Below are 19,558 nucleotides of genomic sequence, written 5' to 3'. Positions count from 1 at the left end.
TTTAAGTAAGAAAACTAACACCGAGATGAAGCACCTTTGCCTTAGTTAAGTTAATGTGATCTGCCCAAAATAACAACTGAACACCTTGAGCCTTAGAACCTGAACTTTTTGTTAAGTTAGATAGTGGATACCATTAATATTATTCATTACCTTTGGGAATCTCTCTTTGTATACATGGTTCATCATAATTATTTCATGGTCACAGCAGGCAGGAGAACGTCCAGGACTGCAAAGAAAGCAAATTATCCCTTGAAACTTGTCTTGAGTGAAATGAAAATGGGCTTTTAAGTTTAGTCTTTTTGTAATGTCAGCATCATTAGTATAGCATACTCTTTAACTGCAAAATAAAACACTGACTTACTGACAAAATTTGAAGGCATGTGAAGAAATTCCTCACCTTTGGTTTTAAATAACTTTGGTTATTTGCTTACAGAGATTTACAGGTTGTTTCATACAGTTCATCAGTTAGAGAGGCCAGGCCATTTCCTGTTAGCTTGGAACAATTGCAGAGCCTGGGACAGGCGCCAGAGTTAAACTTGCATGCAATGCTGCTCTTGGCAAAAATCTGTTAGTAATGTCAGAACATCAGGGGTGTTGCTATAGGAGTTACCTAGTCTCTATAGTGAAACCACAGAGTTTGCCACAAATCTTGGAACACCACACCAGATATTTTGATGCTAAGTAAGATTTTTGGCAAGAAGTGACATTGCATGCTGGCCATGTGGAGAGATGTGACTAACACACATACAATGCAAGTTTCTCATTGTTTATACTCTGACATCATATTTGAGCGACCATGATGGGTTAACCATTCCATCCTCCAGCTCAGTCTCATCCGGGCCTGCTTCCATAAAACAGCTCCACACTTGTGATCATTTATAGGGCTCTCAAACTTAAATAATCAAGATAGCAGAGGTACTACATTAATCAAAGCTCTCTTTAAGAGCCACTTCGTACATTCCTATTTCCTTACAAAAAAAGAAAAATAATTTACATACAATCTAATATTCTTTTCTGCCAAAAGGTAACTAAATTAGGTGCATAATATGAGCACAGTACTAACATGCCTTGTTTTGGAATAGAAAACTTTTATAGGTAGGCTTGAATGAACCAAAAACAAGTTTCATTGCAACTATCACTAAATCTTCATCTACTGAAAATCCTCTAATGTCTTCTTTATTTACCATCAATCTTTCTAATGTCTGCTGCAATCACAGGCTGTAAAAGCCTATGTAATATCACAATATTTTATAGGGAAAAATTGTGCAAGTAACAGTGAAAATCATCACAAATAGAAAAGTTGCATTGATTAAAACATAGGAAGATTACTAGGTTTTGTTTTAAACTAAATGCTTCACCCAAACTACTCAAGTGATGTTTTAATGTAAGAATGCCTCTATTCTCAGAAACTAAGAGTATGGCCCCTTCCCACTTTTTTTTCTTCAGGATAAAGGGGAAAAAAGCAACCTACCTAGGAAAATACCGTATTTGTAGAGGCCTAACCATAAACTGAAATCACAGTACCTGACCTTCGTAACTCCACAATTCCATATTGTTTACATGGCTGCAGGAGATTAAGGTAAAGGGCAAGACTGTATCAGGAGTCAGGTGCTTGCTTGTTGTAATTGACTGACTTGGTCTGGGCTTGCACAAACTGAAAGCTACTGTTTTAGTTTATTATATTACTGTGTAACTGAATACAGATTTACCACAATCCCCATAATGCACATTAACTGGAACATATTCAGAATATATTTCAATTCTTCTGCAGTAATTGGGGAAGGAAAGGCAGCCACGCTGCTCTCGTTTCAGGAAATGCTAAAAAAATAAATCTATGAAGTGGATTTTAAGAATCCTATGGATATCTTTTTCAGAAAGTATCCTATACAATATTTCAGTATAGCGATTATGTGATTTATGATTATGATGACTAGGGATTATATTACCTATCATGATGATGAACTCCAAACTTTAAAGGAAGAAAATTATTAAAAAGTGCAGCTACTGTAAAGTTAAGAAGTATGAATAATTTATTCTGGCTTAAGTAACACTAAGTACAAATCCAGTTTGCAGTCAGGGTTGCACGTGCTCCTCATACTGTATTTCTCTCACTTCATTTGGTACAGCGATGCATGATAAAAGTTTCATTCAGATTACACATTGAGTACAAATGCAGGGTTTAAACCTGGTGTAGAATCCTAGTGGGGGGATAGTGCTCAGTTCCAATTAACACGGGCATTCATACATTCCAGGTAACTGGTTGTTAGCCATGATTCTCCGTGGCCAAGAGAAAGAAGAGATGGGCAAGTCTTGTAACAAACTGAATAAGCCCTGCAATAAATGTAACTGCACTTAAATAAGATGTCTGAATGTAACCAAGGTTACAAATATTTCAAAAGCCTTTCTACTGGCACAATAAGAATATTTTAAATTAATAAACACTGTGAATTCATAAAACTGGGTGGGATCCAAGTAGGATTTTTGTTGGTGGTTATGGGTTTTCCGGGCTGTGTGACCGTGGTCTGGTAGACCTTGTTCCTAACGTTTCACCTGCATCTGGTGACTGGCATCTTCAGAGGTGTATCACAGCCACGGATGCAGGTGAAACGTTAGGAACAAGACCACGGCTACACAGCCCAGAAATCCCACAGCAACCAGCTGAATCTGGCCACGAAAGCCTTCGACAAAGCATTTTTGTTGGTTAAAAAGGAAGTCCCTTGGACCACCCAAATAGGGTATCATGGGACCTGCATGTACAAAAGCCATATGAGTTGTGGTCTACAGTAAGGAGAAGAACTGGGTGAGATGGACTGAACAAGTTGGCTGGATCCTACTCACTGTAAGCTTCATGAGTGGATGACTACTTAGAAACTAAGCTATATATTACAGGCATAACATTTTATTGACATATTTTTAAAAGCTATATTTAAACAGATTCCTACAATCAGATATAATTTCTGATTTCAAATAAGTTAACCCACCTGAGACTTCTTGATCGTGGACGCATTTGGGTGGTCCTACATCTACTATCACTGGCAATGCTTTCAGTGGCACAGAAATGTTTAGACAAAAAGTGTAATTCATCCGGTGTTGGCTGGTATGGTAACTGGTGCAACTTCTCTTGAGAGGAACATGATGACTGCAATAAAAATGTACAAGATTAATTCATGGCATAGGCCTAAAGCCATTTTAAAAATTGCATGGATTGCTTTCAGAAATCTAAAGTTTACAGAAAACAGTTAAGAAGAATTATCTTTGGACTCATTTAAAGCAACACAATGACAAACATTCATTTTATATATACTGTGCAGACACAGGCGAGCTCTCGCAAACTGTATTCCGTCAGCAAATTTTCCATTTGCTCTTAAAATAAAGTTAGTGAAACTAGTAATGTATGGGGTTCACCTGATCCTCTCCTGATCCGATTGAGTGAAGAATTCCACTGGATCTAATATTACTGGAAACACAGGGAAACTTAGCTACTGTGAATGTCTTCCTACCCATATCCAGCACATAAGTTGGCTTCCTATCTCAATACAGCTGACTTGACCATGCTGCTCTAGGTAACAGTAACATCAAGGCTAGGCATTGGTAGTGCACTTTACATGGGATTATCTTCAAGATAATTTGAGACCATTTGAAAACTTAATATGGGAACTCTTTTACTGTTTATTGAAGTGATTGTATACTGATTTTCATGAAAGCCTGTGTGGTTAAGGTGTCGGACTAGGACCTGGGAAACCCAGGTGCACATCCTAATTTGCACTATGGAAGCTTGCTGGATGACCTTGAGCCAGTCACATATTCTCAGGTATTTGGTTGGGAGACCTCCAAGGAATACCAGGGTCATGATGTGAAGCAGCCAATAACAAACCACCTATGAATGTTTCTTGCCTTGAAAACTCTATGAGGTTGCCATAAATCAGCTGTGACTTGACAGCAAACATAACACACTGCTTTTCTCTGTGCAGGAAATCAAATAAAAAAGACACTTCATACACAACCAATAAACAACAAAACAGTGACAGAACAGCAATATGTATATTCCATGTGTTTAAAAAGTGATTCTCTGGCTGCCTATACGATTTCAAGTTCAATTCAAATTACTAGTTATTACTTACAAAGCCTTTTAGGGCTTAAGACCCATATATTTACAGAACTGCCTTGTTCACTGTGCTCTGCAAATAAAAGTTTGTTACAGGTTTCTTCTTGCAAACAGGTTAGAACAGCACCTATACATCCCAGAACTTTTTCTAGTAATGGCGTCACCCTGATGGAATGGATTTCCTGAATATGTTATGCACTTGGTTTTCCAGAGGCTTGTGGAAAAACTGACTAATTTCAGAAGGCTTTTTTTGTGAATTATTTGATTTTCTGTTCTTCACATTAACACTGTTATGATTTACACATCTGTTTAACGATGGTTTTAAATGATGTTGTAACACACTTCAAGTCCTTTTTGGGGAAAGGCGAGTTACAAGTGTCACCAAGATACAAAGGCAGTTTTGTCAAGATTTAACTAGGCTGGAAAGTTACAGAACCAATTTTCAGAGACATGCCAACATTGTATATGTTAGTGGGTCTATGTAGATTTCAGTACAAGACAAGAAAATGGTCATTCACTATACAAACAGGCTGTTGTGGGTTTTCTGGGCTGTGGGGCTCTAATGTGGTAGTTTTAGAACCCAACCTTTCACCCACATCTATGGCTGACATCTTCAGAGGAATGTTTCTTTCCATGGCACAATATGAAGAGTTTTGTGTAGCTGAGTATTTGTTTTAGTCATCTCTGTGGTGTGAGGAGGATGAGGTGCATTTGCATATGTCCAGGTGAAGTTCATTTGCAGTTGCATTTGAATACGACTCCTCTCAGAAATCAGAGTGAGGTGAGGTCGAAGTTTTTTAGCATCTGGTGGATTGTCAAATGGCGTTTGAAAAATCCTCTGTTTTTTGGTTTGGGTGTTTTTAGTACCAGTAGCCAGGTTTTATTGATTTTCAGAATCTCTTCTTTTCTGTTAGTTAAAAAGGAAGTCCCTTGGACCACCCAAATCTATCTCAGTCTTTGTAAATTTCAATGACTTCCCCTGTCATATGTTTCACAGACCCCACATGTCTATATACTTAGTGAAGTCAACCAAATCTGAGGATACTTAAATCCAATGAATAGAGCTGTGATTTGCCCTGGGTTTGAAGAGGGTTTTTTAAAACCAAAATGATAGAAGGAGAGCCTGTAGCTTTAAAAAATTATTTCCTCAGTGGCTGTTGCTAGGCAATCACAGAATTCCAGCTTAAATTTCTGTGATTCAAAGGCAGGAGGAGTGGGGAGGGGTCCTTTCCAAGGCTGTTCTGGCCTCTGAAGAAAGACTTACTGTGGCTAAGCCTGAGCCTGGCAACAACCACTGAGCGATTTGACGCTATCCAAATTGCAGGAGTTAAAAAGGCTGGCTGCTTGCTATTTTTCACTGATGATAACCAGTGTAATGTAGCTGTTTGAGCTTCAGAGTAGGGTCTGGGAAACCCTGGTTCAAATTTCCATCTTGCTGTGGAAGCTCACTGGGTGATTTTAGGTTAGTCACATGTTTTCAGACTAACCTATCTCACAGGGTTGTAGTGAAGATAAAAAGGCGGCAGGGAGTATAATATAAAGTAATGAGGGGAAGGTGTCCAAGGAAGAGGGAAAGAGGAAATAGTGTGACGAGGAAGATAAAAGAGAAAGTGAGGTGCCCCCTCCTCCAAATTCTTTGAGAATACCCTACCATGCAAGTGGTCTGGACCAGTGGTTGTCACAATAGAATAGGGCTATTGCTTTCCTAGGTAGAGGCTACGGGGGGGGGGGGAGAGCATAAGACAAAGGGGCAGATAACTGTAGGTTGGCTGTTAGATCGGAAGCAGAAATAGAAGCAGGGAAAGCGGAGAGGCTATGGGGGCTTTCAGGAAAAGGGAAAGAGAAAATGAGATGTCTCCTGCAAGTCCTTGCAGGTTCTCACTTGTAATCAAACTAATGTCTAACCTCATTAATTTGCACTAAGCCATTTTCAGAATGCTGCAGTTCATTAACAATCCACCAACAGACATAATGCAATTCACATTTCTTTTGAATTTTCTACACTTCAGCTGATCTTGAAAATAAGTATGAATGAAGTTGGATTCTATATTAGGATATTAATTCACAACTATTCAAGCATCCAAACACTTCTAATAGTGAAGGAAAACAAGACCATCCAGAGATTGGTAAATGATATCGGGGGTTAAGTGGGGAGGCACTGTTTAAATTATTGTAATGTAACTAACCATTGAATGGGATCCAGACTAAATCTGACAATTTCCACCCCTTCCTACTGCTGTCCTCTTTTGTGGTGATGTGTGCCTTTAAGGAATTTAAATTAATGCGTGGAGTTAAGACACATGGGGAAAGCAGTCCAGACTGAGAGCTTCTGTGTAGATGTTTATAGTTGTAACTAGTCTTATTGTTAGGCTCATTCCGCACATGCAGAATAATGCACTTTCAAGCTGCTTTCAGTGCTCTTTGAAGCTGTGCGGAATAGCAAAATCCACTTTCAAACAGTTGTGAAAGTGGTTTGAAAACGCATTATTTTGCGTGTGCGGAAGGGGCCTTAGTTTACCCATTAGGACCATCCTTTCATCCTTTACAGAATCTCTCATGTCATTACTCAGGGTCCCTATTCCTAGGAGCAGCATCTCATGGACATCAAAGGGGCTGCAGTGGAAGGTAGGAAATTTTAATTCTGTCACTGGAATATTTAGATCCAGCCATTACACAGAATTTTTACTCACAACAATTTTTGGTGCCAGGATTTACTGGGCTTTTAAAAAGGATATTTTAAGTACTCTCCCCCAAAATTTCCAAGTATAATGTTGGGGGTTGTATGGTTTTTGCACCCAGCACTATTATCTTCAACAACACTACTTACCCCAGCATGGGAAGACAAAGCATTAACCAGTGATCACAACTGTATGGTTATGTTTTCCCTTCTCCCAGACCCTCCAGAGTGGGCAAACATTTTTGACCCTGTCTGCATTCATTTCTTTGGGAAAAAAAGTGAACAATTGTTTTTAGAAACTTTTTCTAATTTAATCCTAAAAGGCCTTCAGCATGAGGTGATAAAACAAAACACTGTATCTAAGTGTAAACTGGATAGCCCCTATGTAGATTTAAAAAAAGTTGCTCAACAGGGTCACCCACAACACAGATACTAGGGATGGAAAAAATTACAGATCCCTGCCCTGTGAGGAGTGGCTAAAATGCTAAAGGCTATTTAGCTTAGCTAAGGGCTTAGCTTAGATAAGAGTAGACATGATTGAAGTCTATAAAATTATCCATGGTGTGGAGACAGCAGACAGGGATAAGCTTTTCTTCCTCTGTCATCTGCTGAAGCTGAAGGGTGAGAGATTCAAAACAGGCAAAAGGAAGTATTTCTTCACACAATGCATAGTTAAATTGTGGAACTCCCTGCCCCAAGATATGGTGATGGCTGACAATTTGGACAGCTTCAAAAAAGGGTGGACATGTTTATGGAGTATAGGACTATATATGGCTACTAGTCAAAATGGATACTAATCAAGATGCATATCTATTCTCTCCTGAATCAAAGGAACATGTCGATTACATCAGGTGCTGTCGAAGATTATGCTGCTGTCTTGTTTGTGGACTTCCCAGAGGCACCTGGTAGTCCACTGTGTGAATAAACCTCTGGACTTGACTGACCTTCGTCTTATGTTCTTAACATTTAGCCATAGTGATAGACTTCGTTTGAGAACAAACCTAGACTTGTAAACACGTGGGCTTTTCCACTGCTTGCAGTCCTTTTACAATGAAAGTAATATAGCCATCCCAGATATTTTCCTCCAAGGACTCTAATATATTCTAGAAATCTTAACAACATACACCATAGGAAAAAAGCTGGAGTTGGAATTCTCCACTTGTAGAGGTTCGTCGCTTCTAAACATGCAAGAGATGAAGCCATGGCACTCAGATTGCATATACCCTCCTATCAAAGACAGGACTGTTTGCACCCCTGTCATCTATACACATGATTAATAATTTCTACAGACTTCTGAAATGTAAATGTAACTATCATTCACACTCTCAAGTGGATATTGATGCATGGCCTGCAACTTTCATTCTTTGTATACAAAATCTACGATCTCCGAAATACACTTTTGAAAAATTCATACAAGGCTGAATATGATAATACATTTAATCAACTGATATTTGCATATATATGAATGTACAGATAGTTTTATATATATATTCACTTACTGAAACTGTTGAGCTTGGAGTATTTGTGCCATAGCCAGAGGAGGGGAGAGATGCCAAAGACCAACGCCGTCCATCCGTTCTGTGGGGAATTGAAATTTACACAATTTAAGACAACTGTACTATCACTATGTGTTATCACTATTATCACTTATTTGAAAAATTATACAAAAATAAAACATGAATCTGACAAGAGAGTTTACAAAATGACAGATTAGGATGAAACTGAGACAATATCATAAGCATGTAAGACACTTTAAAATAATGGGTATGAAATAATCAGTGTGTTCAGTGTGAAATAATGAGATGTTCAGTTAGCAAATACAAAATACTGAGCAGGAAGGAGTAGAGAGGAGCAGAGACTGACGTATTGGTCATGTGGTCTACTAAATGTGAATGCATCCAGCCACACTGTAAACGGCCCTTAAGTCTTCATAAGAGGAAGTCATCATTTCTACCAGTTCCCTATTCCCACTTTAGCCTTCCACCTTGATTCAGCTCCCAAATGGTTCCCTAAGAATAACATTTCATATTCAGTTAACTCAGCGGAAGGAGGAAATAACAAAGGCCCATTCTGCAAAGTCAGCAGATGATCACAAAGATCACCCAACAATTTCTTGCACAACTGTGCTGAAAATGGAAAAGGGAAATGTGTTCATTTAGCATGAATCTGAATTTGTAGTGGTTCTGGGGTGGGGCAATCTCTGATTGCTGGAAAAGCACCCCCCCAAAAAAAAACTTTAGACTTCTGACAAGCCTAATTGGATGGGGTTCATCTGATGATTTCCAAACTCTAATATGCGAAAGCTCTTTTAAGATGTCTGATAATTTCCTGAACTGCCAAGCAAACTGGCTGTGCCTATTATTATCTGTGCAGTTTGTCCCTGAAAAGCCACCCAAAGTTCTCATGTCATAGTGAGCGAACAAATTTCCTTTCTCTGGGGTTCAGAGGTGGGACAGCCCATGTTCATCAGGATGTAGAAAAGCTTTCCATCCCCAAGGATGGATCAAAATATAATTTAATCAGCAACCACCCAGTGGAGAACTCATTTGGTAGTGTCACTATTAATGCAATGTCTGATGAAGGCATCAACAGACTTGCAAGCAGCTGCTTTACAAATAGGGTTCACTAACTGAAGAGTCCTACAACCACTGAGGGAGCTGCCCCTATAATCTGTGTATAATAATACCCTCTGGAGGTTCCATGCTCAACTGATAAGCTTTTATTATACCCACACGTCAATTTACCGATCAGCTGTATAGAATGACACCCATGCCTACAAGGAAGAACTTCTAAAAGATGCTAATAGCTACTATTGTTCCAATCCAAATGGGGAGAGTGAATCCACTTGAGAAGGCAGTGCTGGGCTGTGCAAATGCATTTGCTTCCTCCACTGGCACAAGGAGCACCTGTAGCCAATGCCCCTCAGCTCCATGGCATTGAGAGTCAAAAGTCCGTGCCACTGTGGAGCTGTGCTGTTTTCCCAATTGGATGCTGGCATGATGGGGAGGAGCAGGCAAAAGGACATTTAGCTTGAAAACTCTCCTGGCATCACAGTCAAGTATTCCTTCACGCTGGCACACTGGAGGCCAATGTTCTTGCTGATAGTTGGATACTGTCAAAAACTGCTTTAAGGGCAATATTTTTCAGTTCATCCTTCAGATTTTCAGAGATGTCATGGTCTGCCTATGAAAGACCACTGGCACAAGAAAAATAGTTCTAGAGAAGTGAATCAGCATTTGGAGGCCATGAGGGCCACAGAAGAGGACTCAAAACTCTCTCATTGCAAGTCTCAATGTATACATAGATCCCTGGGGATTTGTCCGACTCCACAGACGCAACCGAGGTGAAGCTGATGGCTGCCTCTGAAACATTTACAAAGGCAATACGAAACAGTCACTAGACTCTGGAACTAGGGAGTTAAACTCTAGAGTTGTAGGATTAGGAGTCATCATTACGCAGATGGCACCAACCTGCAAATATTTTTCTGACTAAAGCCCCAGAGGATGCCATTCTGGAGTGTTGTCCAGAGACTGTGGTCAAGTCGCTAAGAGAGAACAAGCAAAAGCTAAATCCAGACAGGATGGAGGTGATGTGGACAAGAATGGCTGGTGTAGCTATGGCTTTGGTGTAGCCAGTTAAGGTCTGGGAGTATTCTTGGACTCAGGCTTTCAGACAGATCAGCTGGTTGTTTTTGTTGCTAAAAATGCCTTTTAAAGTTGGACTTTGTTCTCCAACTATACCTGCTCTGGATATGGCCAGTATAGTTATACTGATCCATGCTACTGTATTCTTAAGCCTAGAGTACTGTAATGCAGCCACTTCGGGCTGCTTCTGAAGATCACTTGAACACATTTGTTTGTACAGACTGCAGCTACCCACTTCCTAAGAGGATCTGGTAAATTTGGCCATATTGCTGAAAAGCTGAAACAGCTAAACAAGCACCTAGTTTGTTTCAAAATTTGATGGTTTTAACCTTTAAAGCTCTCAATGATCTGAGACTGACATACTTTCTAGATCACTTTTTTTTACATCAGAGGTCATTTACAGTCCCAACTCTGAGGGAGAATGGGACAGTTTCAGTTTGTGGTTGGGCCTTTTCAGTGGGAACCTCAGTCTTTCAGAACAGGCTGCCTAAAGAAATACAGAAAGTGTAATCTCCAGTGGTGTTCAGGAGAAAAAAAATAAGGATGAACTATTTGAAGGGTTGTTGTGAGTTTTCCAAGCTGTGTGGCCGTGGTCTGGTGGATCTTGTTCCTAACGTTTCGCCTGCATCTGTGACTGGCATCTTCAGAGGTGTATCACAGAGGGAAGACTGTTACACGCCTCTGTTGAAGGTTTTTTTGAGGGGTATTTTTTTGGAAACTGTAGTGTTACATTGATTGTTTGAACCTACTGTTGTTGGTTTTAATATTTATAGCATTAAGAACATAAGAACTAGCCTGCTGGATCAGACCAGAGTCCATCTAGTCCAGCATTCTGCTACTCACAGTGGCCCACCAGGTGCCTTTGGGAGCTCACATGCAGGATGTGAAAACAATGGCCTGCTGCTGCTGCTGCTCCTGAGCACCTGGTCTGCTAAGGCATTTGCAATCTGAGATCAAGGTGGATCAAGATTGGTAGCCAGAGATCGATTTCTCCTCCATAAATCTGTCCAAGCCCTTTTTAAAGCTATCCAGGTTAGTGGCCATCACCACCTCCTGTGGCAGCATATTCCAAACACCAATCACACATTGTGTGAAGAAGTGTTTTCTTTTATTAGTCCTAATTTTCCCTCCAGCATTTTCAATGAATGTCCCCTGGTTCTAGTATTGTGAGATTGTGTGTATCTGAAAATTGCTTTGAGTACATGGCAAAAAAAATAATTATATAATTATTTTAAATAAATAAATGGGGAAATAACTGCAGTGCTCTCCCTTTTTTTTCTGGCAAAACGTGTCCTGAAAGGGGAAATACTTACTGAGGTTTTTTGTTTTGTTTTTGAGGGGGGAGATGAGGTTGTGAGTCCCAATGAGACATGAAATTTATGATCAAATACATAAACCACCAAAGCTGTGTTATGAACTTTATGCATTTACCTCTCATTTCGGTGCCCATGACTGCAGTGTAATTGTACCAAGCAAGTTAAAAAAAAAAAGTGGAAAAACTATATAAATACATAATTGGCATACCAGTTCAAACAAAATTGAGACTTAATCCATACATCATTTCATATTATTTCTGATTTTTCTTTTTTTTTTTTAAATGATCAAGTGCAAAGAAATCCATGCTTCTAAATTAAGCAGCATTCCCACTGTATGATTCCTTCTCAAGAAGCTGTTTTTTTCCACTATTCACCTTAGGTCAAATTGCAAGATTTTGCTGCTAAGTCATACCTATAATGTACTGTCTAAGGCTTTCATGGCCAGAATGAACTGACTGTTGTGGGTTTTTCAGGTTGTGTGGCTATGGTCTGATGGTTTTAGCTCCTAACATTTCACCCGCATCTGTGTTTGGCATCTTCAGGAGAATGTCATGGTAAGATGTGTGCCACAGAGGTGGATTCCGCTCCGCCAAAAACAGCGCCCCAGGGATGGTAAAAACGCCGTCCCTGTGGCACTGTTTGCACAGCTGCCGCCTCCACAAGGCAGCGCTGTGCTTTCCCCCACCCCCCAGCAACATGATCTCTCATGTATGTTAGCTTTTGATGATGATGTCATCCATTCAGTCGTTCTTGACCCTTGGCGACCCTATATGCAAGCTCTTTCCACATTTTTCTATTAAGTACAGCTTCCTTCAGCTGGTTGATGCTCATGCCTGTATCAACTTTTATGGTATCTAGCCATCGTTATTCTTTGGCGTCCAGGTCTTCTCCCGCCACTGACAAGTCCGAGCATCATAGATTTTTCTAGCGAATTTGATCGCATCACATGACCAAAGTATGTAAGTCTGAGCCTGGTTATTTTCCCTTCTAGTGATGATGTTAGCTTTTACTTGTGTTAAAGTATGGAAAACATTTTATATGCCTAATAAAGGTTGTTGTTGTATGGAAAACAGGTCATTTTTAAAATCACAGTGTTTGCATACGGGGAGGAGAGGAATAGAGAAGTAACATTACCTATATGCTACCCTGGAAATCTGTACATGCTTTAGAAAATACTTTTTGAAAAAGCTTTCGGAGTTCAATTATTTAGTTTAAATCTGCTCAATTTCTTCAGTATACCACTGAACAGTTTAAAGGCTCAGAACCCTCAGAACAATCAGTGTGAGTCTTAGTCATCTTTTGCTACAATTAAATGCCTGCTATCTCACCTATAGTGTATCTATAAGTAAACTCAGTTCTACAGCGTCTGACTGTCCAAACAGGTCTGTTATGTAAATGAGGTTTTGTGACATTTCAAATATATCATCCAAGAACTGTACCAACATGATTCCTTACACATATGCTTCCTGATAAAATGTTTTCACCCTTCCCTTTAAAGCTTTAGATTCTGTGTGTTCTAATTCAAGAAGGATCAGTTTCCTGGCATAGGCTTCCTTTTCCTCAATCTTCTAGTGAAGCCACCATCACCAACTGACTGCAAGTGACAAATGGAACACTTAACTTTGGATGTCTCAATCTAGTCCTGCAACTTAATTAACATATCTAACAATCCAGCAGAATGATAGGACAACTACAATCTCTTTAGAGGTGTCTCTACAGTCACCACATTTTATCACAGGTGACTCCTTTTAATATGTGGGGAGACTGGTTTGAGAATCACTGAGGTAGATGAAACTCCCACAGTACTATACATAATGAACCTGTCGAAATCGACACAACACAACTTTAGGCAGACCTGGTTGGCAGTCAAACAACTCACTCTGAGGATACCATTACTACAAGAACCAATTTACAAGTGAGAAGTTTTAATTAGTATTCAATTTGTCTACTATTACAAATTGGAAAGACTACTTCATGATCCAGAGCAAGGTTCCATTTTCCCCCGAACCAATTTAAGAAAAGAAGCTTTCCATTGCTGTGAAAACAAATCTCTTATATTTGACACCTGCAGTATGTCTGATTTTAAAATAATTGTGACCTTATGCATTGCAGCAACTGAGCAATATAAACCCAAAAAATAATTAACTACATTCCACTTTAATAAAAATAGAGTTCTATTTATCACTTTAGTAATCACACAGTCAACAAATATGCATATAGCATGGCTTCCTTTGATAATTAGGACATGTTAAGAAACATCCACATATTTCCTACCTTCGTGCAAAAGAAAAGTGGGCCGAGGCACTAGGAGAGAAGTTTCTTGGGCTGTCTTGAGGACTGCTCCCTATTAGAAAATGAAATAAGAAAACCAAAATTAGTTAATGGAGTTTTACTTCTTCACACACATACTGTTTAGGTATATTGTTTTTACTGTGCAATCCTAAGTGGGGAGGCAAAGTAGTAAGGGAGTTGACTGAACCTTATATTGGCATATCTCTGATTTATGCCAGCAAAATAGTCAGTTATATCAGGGCAGGTCCGAAGCATTGCTGAGCCACTCACAGGTGCCAGCAGAGCCCCATAGTGACTGAGGCAGACCTATGTGCTAGCATTGTATTGGGTAGTTTGTGGGCCATGGCTAGAGTTAATCCACTTCCTGAGCCCTTTCAGCCTGGGAACGCCCCCTGAGAGAGTACAAAGTTGCACCTTCAAAATTACCATCATAGGTCCAATTGTATGGAAAAAAACCTAGAGTCCCTCCACTACAGTGGTAGTACCCATGAGATCCCAAGCAGCTCAGGTTACTGATTATAGGCATGGCCAATCAAATCTTGCACAGAGCCTCTTCCCCAATATCCAATCTGAGCTCTCTTGCCCTTCAAAAAGCCCAGACAAGTCACCTCAAAAAATACATGGCAAGGCACGCAGCACGGTGATGACACGCAGGCTACGTGCCCTTCAGGTCCATCAACAGAGATGCCTGAGAGGGGTTGTGGAATGGCCAGTACACTGCGCAGTCAGTAACCAGGGGCCAGGGAGGAGGAAACCACTGCCAACCTGGCCTCTCCAATCTCCAGCTGGGATGCTTGTTCAAGACCCCAGGGCTCTATGCTCCAAGCCACCATTCCCGACAGTGGGGAATGGAGGTGGTGAGAGAGGTGAGCAGCAGGATACATCAAGAGCCAGGTGGTGTGGTTGCTGGTGACCTGACAAAATAGGGACCTCTGGTCCCTTGCCTGGGCCTTAGACACCAGGCCTGTGGTTGGCTCAGCTAATTGCCCCACCCACTCTTTCAAGAGGAGCAGCTGGAGACCTGTTGTGAGTGGTAGAATGCATTCTCTGGCAGTCAGAAGCTGCAAGGCACCTAAATAAGTTGCTTAGTGTCACAAGGGATGTTGAGAAGGGTGCACACTGAGAGGCTGCTGGGTGCACTTCTAGCCTCTGCAGCCTCCTCTCCTTCTCCACCAAAAGCAGTGGTGGTGCAGAGGTTAGCAGTCTGAGTGTTCTATAGCTGCAAGTGGTGACTGTACAGACTCTCCACAACATCTCCCTCTTCCCCATTTGAGGTGATGGCCCTTAGTACTCTGGGGGGGGGGGGGGGCAGAGGCTAGCTTGAGGTATTCACAGGAAGGGTATTGCAGAGGCTCTTCCCAACTCTGTCAGCTGCCAAAGGAACCTGTAAGAGGACTCGGTCCCTTTAAGGGGGATGTCATGGACACAAAGCCACTATCTCTGGTCATGCCCCTACCCACTCCTCGACTATGATGGGTGCTGGGCTCAGCTCCTATGCCTGCTGCTTGCAAATTGGTTGTGCCTGCCCCATTAATCACAGCCATGCTGCCTCATCACAGCACTTGTATGGAAAACTACAGTGTAATTGCTGGGGACGGTGATTCAGATGCAGCTACTGAAACCCAACTACTAACTTTTTTCCCTGCCAACCAAATCTTTTAGAGACAGAACTAGCAGTGCATAGTTATGTCAAGGCTTTCTGCCGCAGCATAGGCAGCTCTCAGGAATGCACTGCCTGCATCTAATTTACTACTCTTCATCACCCAGTCTGTCCTAGTAGTCGTGACTAACACTGTTTTTTTAATCCATGCCTCTCTGGTATACGTTTCTGGCTCTCTATTTACTGAACCCTATCTTTACATCACTGCAAAAACAATCAGTCCATTTCCCTTATAGAAATCTCTCTCTCTCTCTCTTTCTCTCTCTCTCTCTTAGAACATTCTTTTTCTGAAGTAATACGAAATACCTCACTGTTCTTGCATATTAGCATTTATAGACATCACCGTGACAAAACACTGCAAAAAGATACATTCTTTAAAACTTCTGCATTCTGTTTCCTTTGTCTGTTGCTCTGTTTTAATGCTGTTTTATATGCCAAGAAGCACCAAGTGAAAATTCAATGGAAAAGCAATTCCCAAGGCTATTTTAAGACCAAGAGGTGATCTTAAATGATATGAAGATGTGACTGCTCATTGTGAAGGGGACGTATCCTTTGGGGACTTGTTACTTTCTCACTAGACCACTCAGCCTGCTGCTGAACACCGAGAAAGCTTGGCAGACAGCTGTTGAGGGAAAGTTCACAACACTTTAGCATGCCTATGCCTCTCAGCATGTATAATTAGAGCATGAGGACCGTCTACGGAGGAAATATAAAAGCGACACCAGCAAAAAATGTCTTTTTATGGGCAGTGGAGCCTGTCAGGAATTACACAAAAGTCCTTCCAGAGACCAACTGTCAGAACTCACTTTACAGCATACAATGAAGAAATTTGTTTTAGTGGATAAGGTATCTTGTTTTTTTCCTTTGTGACCTCACGCTTCTGATTCAAAAAGGTGAATCAGTCTACCTACTGAAGAGCAATGAGCAACGGATCACTATAAAGACACCAAATAATGTTACAGTATATGACTGATTTACATTTGAATTATCTGATTATATGATGATATCTAGTTTTCTTCCACAAGCCAAGTCAGTAGTGTATTATTCTCCCCACGATGTTAAACTACACAGTGCTTACCGAACAGGGATGACCAAACCAGAAATTAATCAAGTTTTAAAACGTAATAAAATTAAAAATTCCTTTTCATTTCCAGTGTTAAGAACCGAAGGGTTGCAACCAAGTTATGGAAGTGAAGAGGAGAAGAAAAGCCCTGCTGGATCAGACCAGCATTCAGTTTTACACAGCAACTAACCAATTGCCCTGGAGTGCTAACATACAGGGCACAGAGGCCAAGGCCCTCTCCTCTTAGCACTGGGTTTTAAAAGTTTAACGTTTCTGAAAATTGAAATTCCCGCAGTCACCATGGCTAGTAGCCACTGCTCTGTGTCTAATCCCCATTTAAGCCATCTATGCTACTGCCAATCACTACATCCAAAGGCAGTTAATTCCACAATTTTATCACTCATTGGGTAATGAAATATTTTAGTTTGTCCATCCTGTCTCTATTACAAGTCAATTTCATTGGGTGGTCCTGAGTTCTCCTGAGGGATAAGAAGTTACCTCTATCCATTCTCTCTGCACCATTATGTCATGAACAATATATACCCCAAACATATATATTGTCATGGACAATATAGACCCCAAACCTATATATTGTCATGGACAATATATACCCCAAACTTCCCTTCTCTCTGGACACAGTGTGTAACAGACTTCCCTCTGTGATACACCTCTGAAGATGCCAGCCACAGATGCAGGTGAAACGTTAGGAATAAGATCTACCAGACCATGGCCACAGAGCCTGGAAAACCCACCACAACCAGTTGAATCCGGCTGGGAAAGCCTTCGACAATACATTAAATGAGTTAAAAATAGCACAAATAAGATAAAGCAAAACTGCATCTGCCTCATACTCCCCAGAACTGAAGGCTAAAATGGGGGTGATGTCTATCACATAGTTCTAAAATATAGAAATGGGGAATCCACAAGTGTGAATCCACAAAGACTTATAGGAGGCATCAAATTTCCCCTCCACAAGTATCACTCCCTTTCCTGAGAGCCTCCATAGCCTGTTCTCTGTTCCTGTTTCCTTTTTAGTATTGCCAGTTCCAAGTTGGGAAAGTTCTGGAGATTTGGGGGTGGAGACTGGAAAGCAAAGTTTGAGGAAGGAAGCAACCTCAGCAGGGTGCAATGCCATAAAGTCCACTCTCCAGGGGAACTGATCTTTGTCATCTTGGGATCAGTTGTAATTCTGAATGACCTCAGATTCCAACTGGAAGTCAGCAACTCTAGTTACCGTGTAGAAAATGGTTGCTTTGGAGGGTGGAGTCTGTAGGTGAGTTCTCAAACCTCACTGTCCCCAGGCTCCCTCCCCCTAAAATCTTCAGCTATGTCCTAACCTGAATTTGGTAATCCTATTTCCTTCATACCCAATGGTCAATCTACCTTTATCTGCCCTTCTGCCTCAAGTTTTTCCTCCTCCCCCTCACCCCAGCAGTTTCTTCCCAGGAAAATTGCAGACCAGTTGTGTGAGCCCAGCCACTGGCCAGACCCACTTTCATGGTCTGGAATCCTCAAGACTTGTTGGGTAGCACATATTGTATTTTAGGGACAGTAGTTCTGACAATAAGCAGGAGAGGACCAGAATGGAGTGATGTGATCAGCATGCTAACAATACCCTTTCCATTGATTTCCACTTTTTAGGTTGGGCAATTAGATAAACTTCTCTTCTTTAGCAATGAATCATCCAGAAGTGAAAGTGATGAATGAAATCAGAGACGTGTGTGAACCCATTAAATGAGCTCAGAAGTTCCTTGTTGCTGGAATTTACAGCAGCTGGAACAGCGCCTACCTCATGCCTAAGATCTGACAGCTACTTTGATTGACAATTCCTGCTGAACCAGGCAAGGGCCAGTTACAGGATACAAACCTCTGGTTTGTTTTGAGATAATGGAAGAGAGGAAATTCTTTTCTTTTCCCATTATCTTCTTTCCATTATGTGGAGATACTGCTTTTTTTAAAAAAAAAATCAGATGTTACCAAGTTGCTCAATGCATTTGAGGAGCTGGAAGTAAGTAAGATATACAGCCTAATCCAGACCTGGATGGCGAGATGTGGCATCACCATGCTGCCAACACCAAAGGGCTTCTCCACACTGCAGAAAGCCCAAAACAAAAAAAAATTACGTAAAAAGGGAAAAACACAATATTTTCAGTCCTATTTTGTCCCATTCTTGCTCTGGAGTTGTCTTTGCTGTCACACAAAAGTGGAGACAGAAGGAGAAGGAGAAGGAGGAGAAGGAGGAGAAGGAGAAGAAGGAGAAGAAGAAGGAGGAGGAGGAAGAGGAGGAGGAGGAGGAGGAGGAGGAGGAGGAGGAGAAGAAGAAGAGGAAGAGGAAGAAGAAGAAGAAGAAGAAGAAGAAGGAGGAGGAGGAGGAGGAGGAGGAGGAGGAGCAGGAGCAGGAGGAGCAGGAGGAGGAGGAGCAGGAGGAGCAGGAACAGGAGGAGGAGGAGTTTGGATTTATATCCCCCCTTTCTCTCCTGTAGGAGATTCAAAGGGGGTTACAATCTCCTTGCCCTTCCCCCCTTACAACAAACACCCTGTGAGGTGGGTAGGGCTGAGAGAGCTCCGAAAAGCTGTGACTAGCCCAAGGTTGCCCAGCTGGCGTGTGTGGGAGCGCACAGGCTAATCTGAATTCCCCAGATAAGCCTCCACAGCTCAAGCGGCAGAGCGGGGAATCAAACCTGGTTCCTCCAGATTAGAATGCACCTGCTCTTAACCACTACGTCACTGTCTGAGATCCTTCCCCCAAGGAGTGTCTGAGATCCTTCCCCTAAATTCTTATCCAAAGCACTTCAACCTTA

At 41.2% G+C, this 19,558-nt stretch overlaps 1 protein-coding gene across 10 annotated transcripts in view; it reads right to left on the bottom strand.

Moving 5' to 3' along the window:
• The window catches only part of MAST4 (microtubule associated serine/threonine kinase family member 4), a 312,250-nt gene that overhangs the window by 59,132 nt on the left and 233,560 nt on the right, over positions 1-19,558 (bottom strand). For 6 of the 10 annotated variants that reach the window (XM_048502661.1, XM_048502662.1, XM_048502654.1 and 3 more), the window contains 5 exons: positions 14,017-14,086; positions 11,858-11,878; positions 8,282-8,360; positions 2,982-3,139; positions 151-226 (listed from right to left, as the gene is read on the bottom strand). In XM_048502661.1, the coding sequence (XP_048358618.1) occupies positions 151-226; positions 2,982-3,139; positions 8,282-8,360; positions 11,858-11,878; positions 14,017-14,086 (404 nt within the window). The remainder of the gene's footprint in view (positions 1-150; positions 227-2,981; positions 3,140-8,281; positions 8,361-11,857; positions 11,879-14,016; positions 14,087-19,558) is intronic. The other 4 variants (XM_048502663.1, XM_048502656.1, XM_048502658.1 and 1 more) reach the window with 1 other exon arrangement.

The sequence above is a fragment of the Sphaerodactylus townsendi genome, linkage group LG07 (genome assembly GCF_021028975.2).
Source record: "Sphaerodactylus townsendi isolate TG3544 linkage group LG07, MPM_Stown_v2.3, whole genome shotgun sequence".
NCBI lineage: Eukaryota > Metazoa > Chordata > Lepidosauria > Squamata > Sphaerodactylidae > Sphaerodactylus > Sphaerodactylus townsendi.
This window is presented reverse-complemented; position numbering and strand designations above follow the sequence as displayed.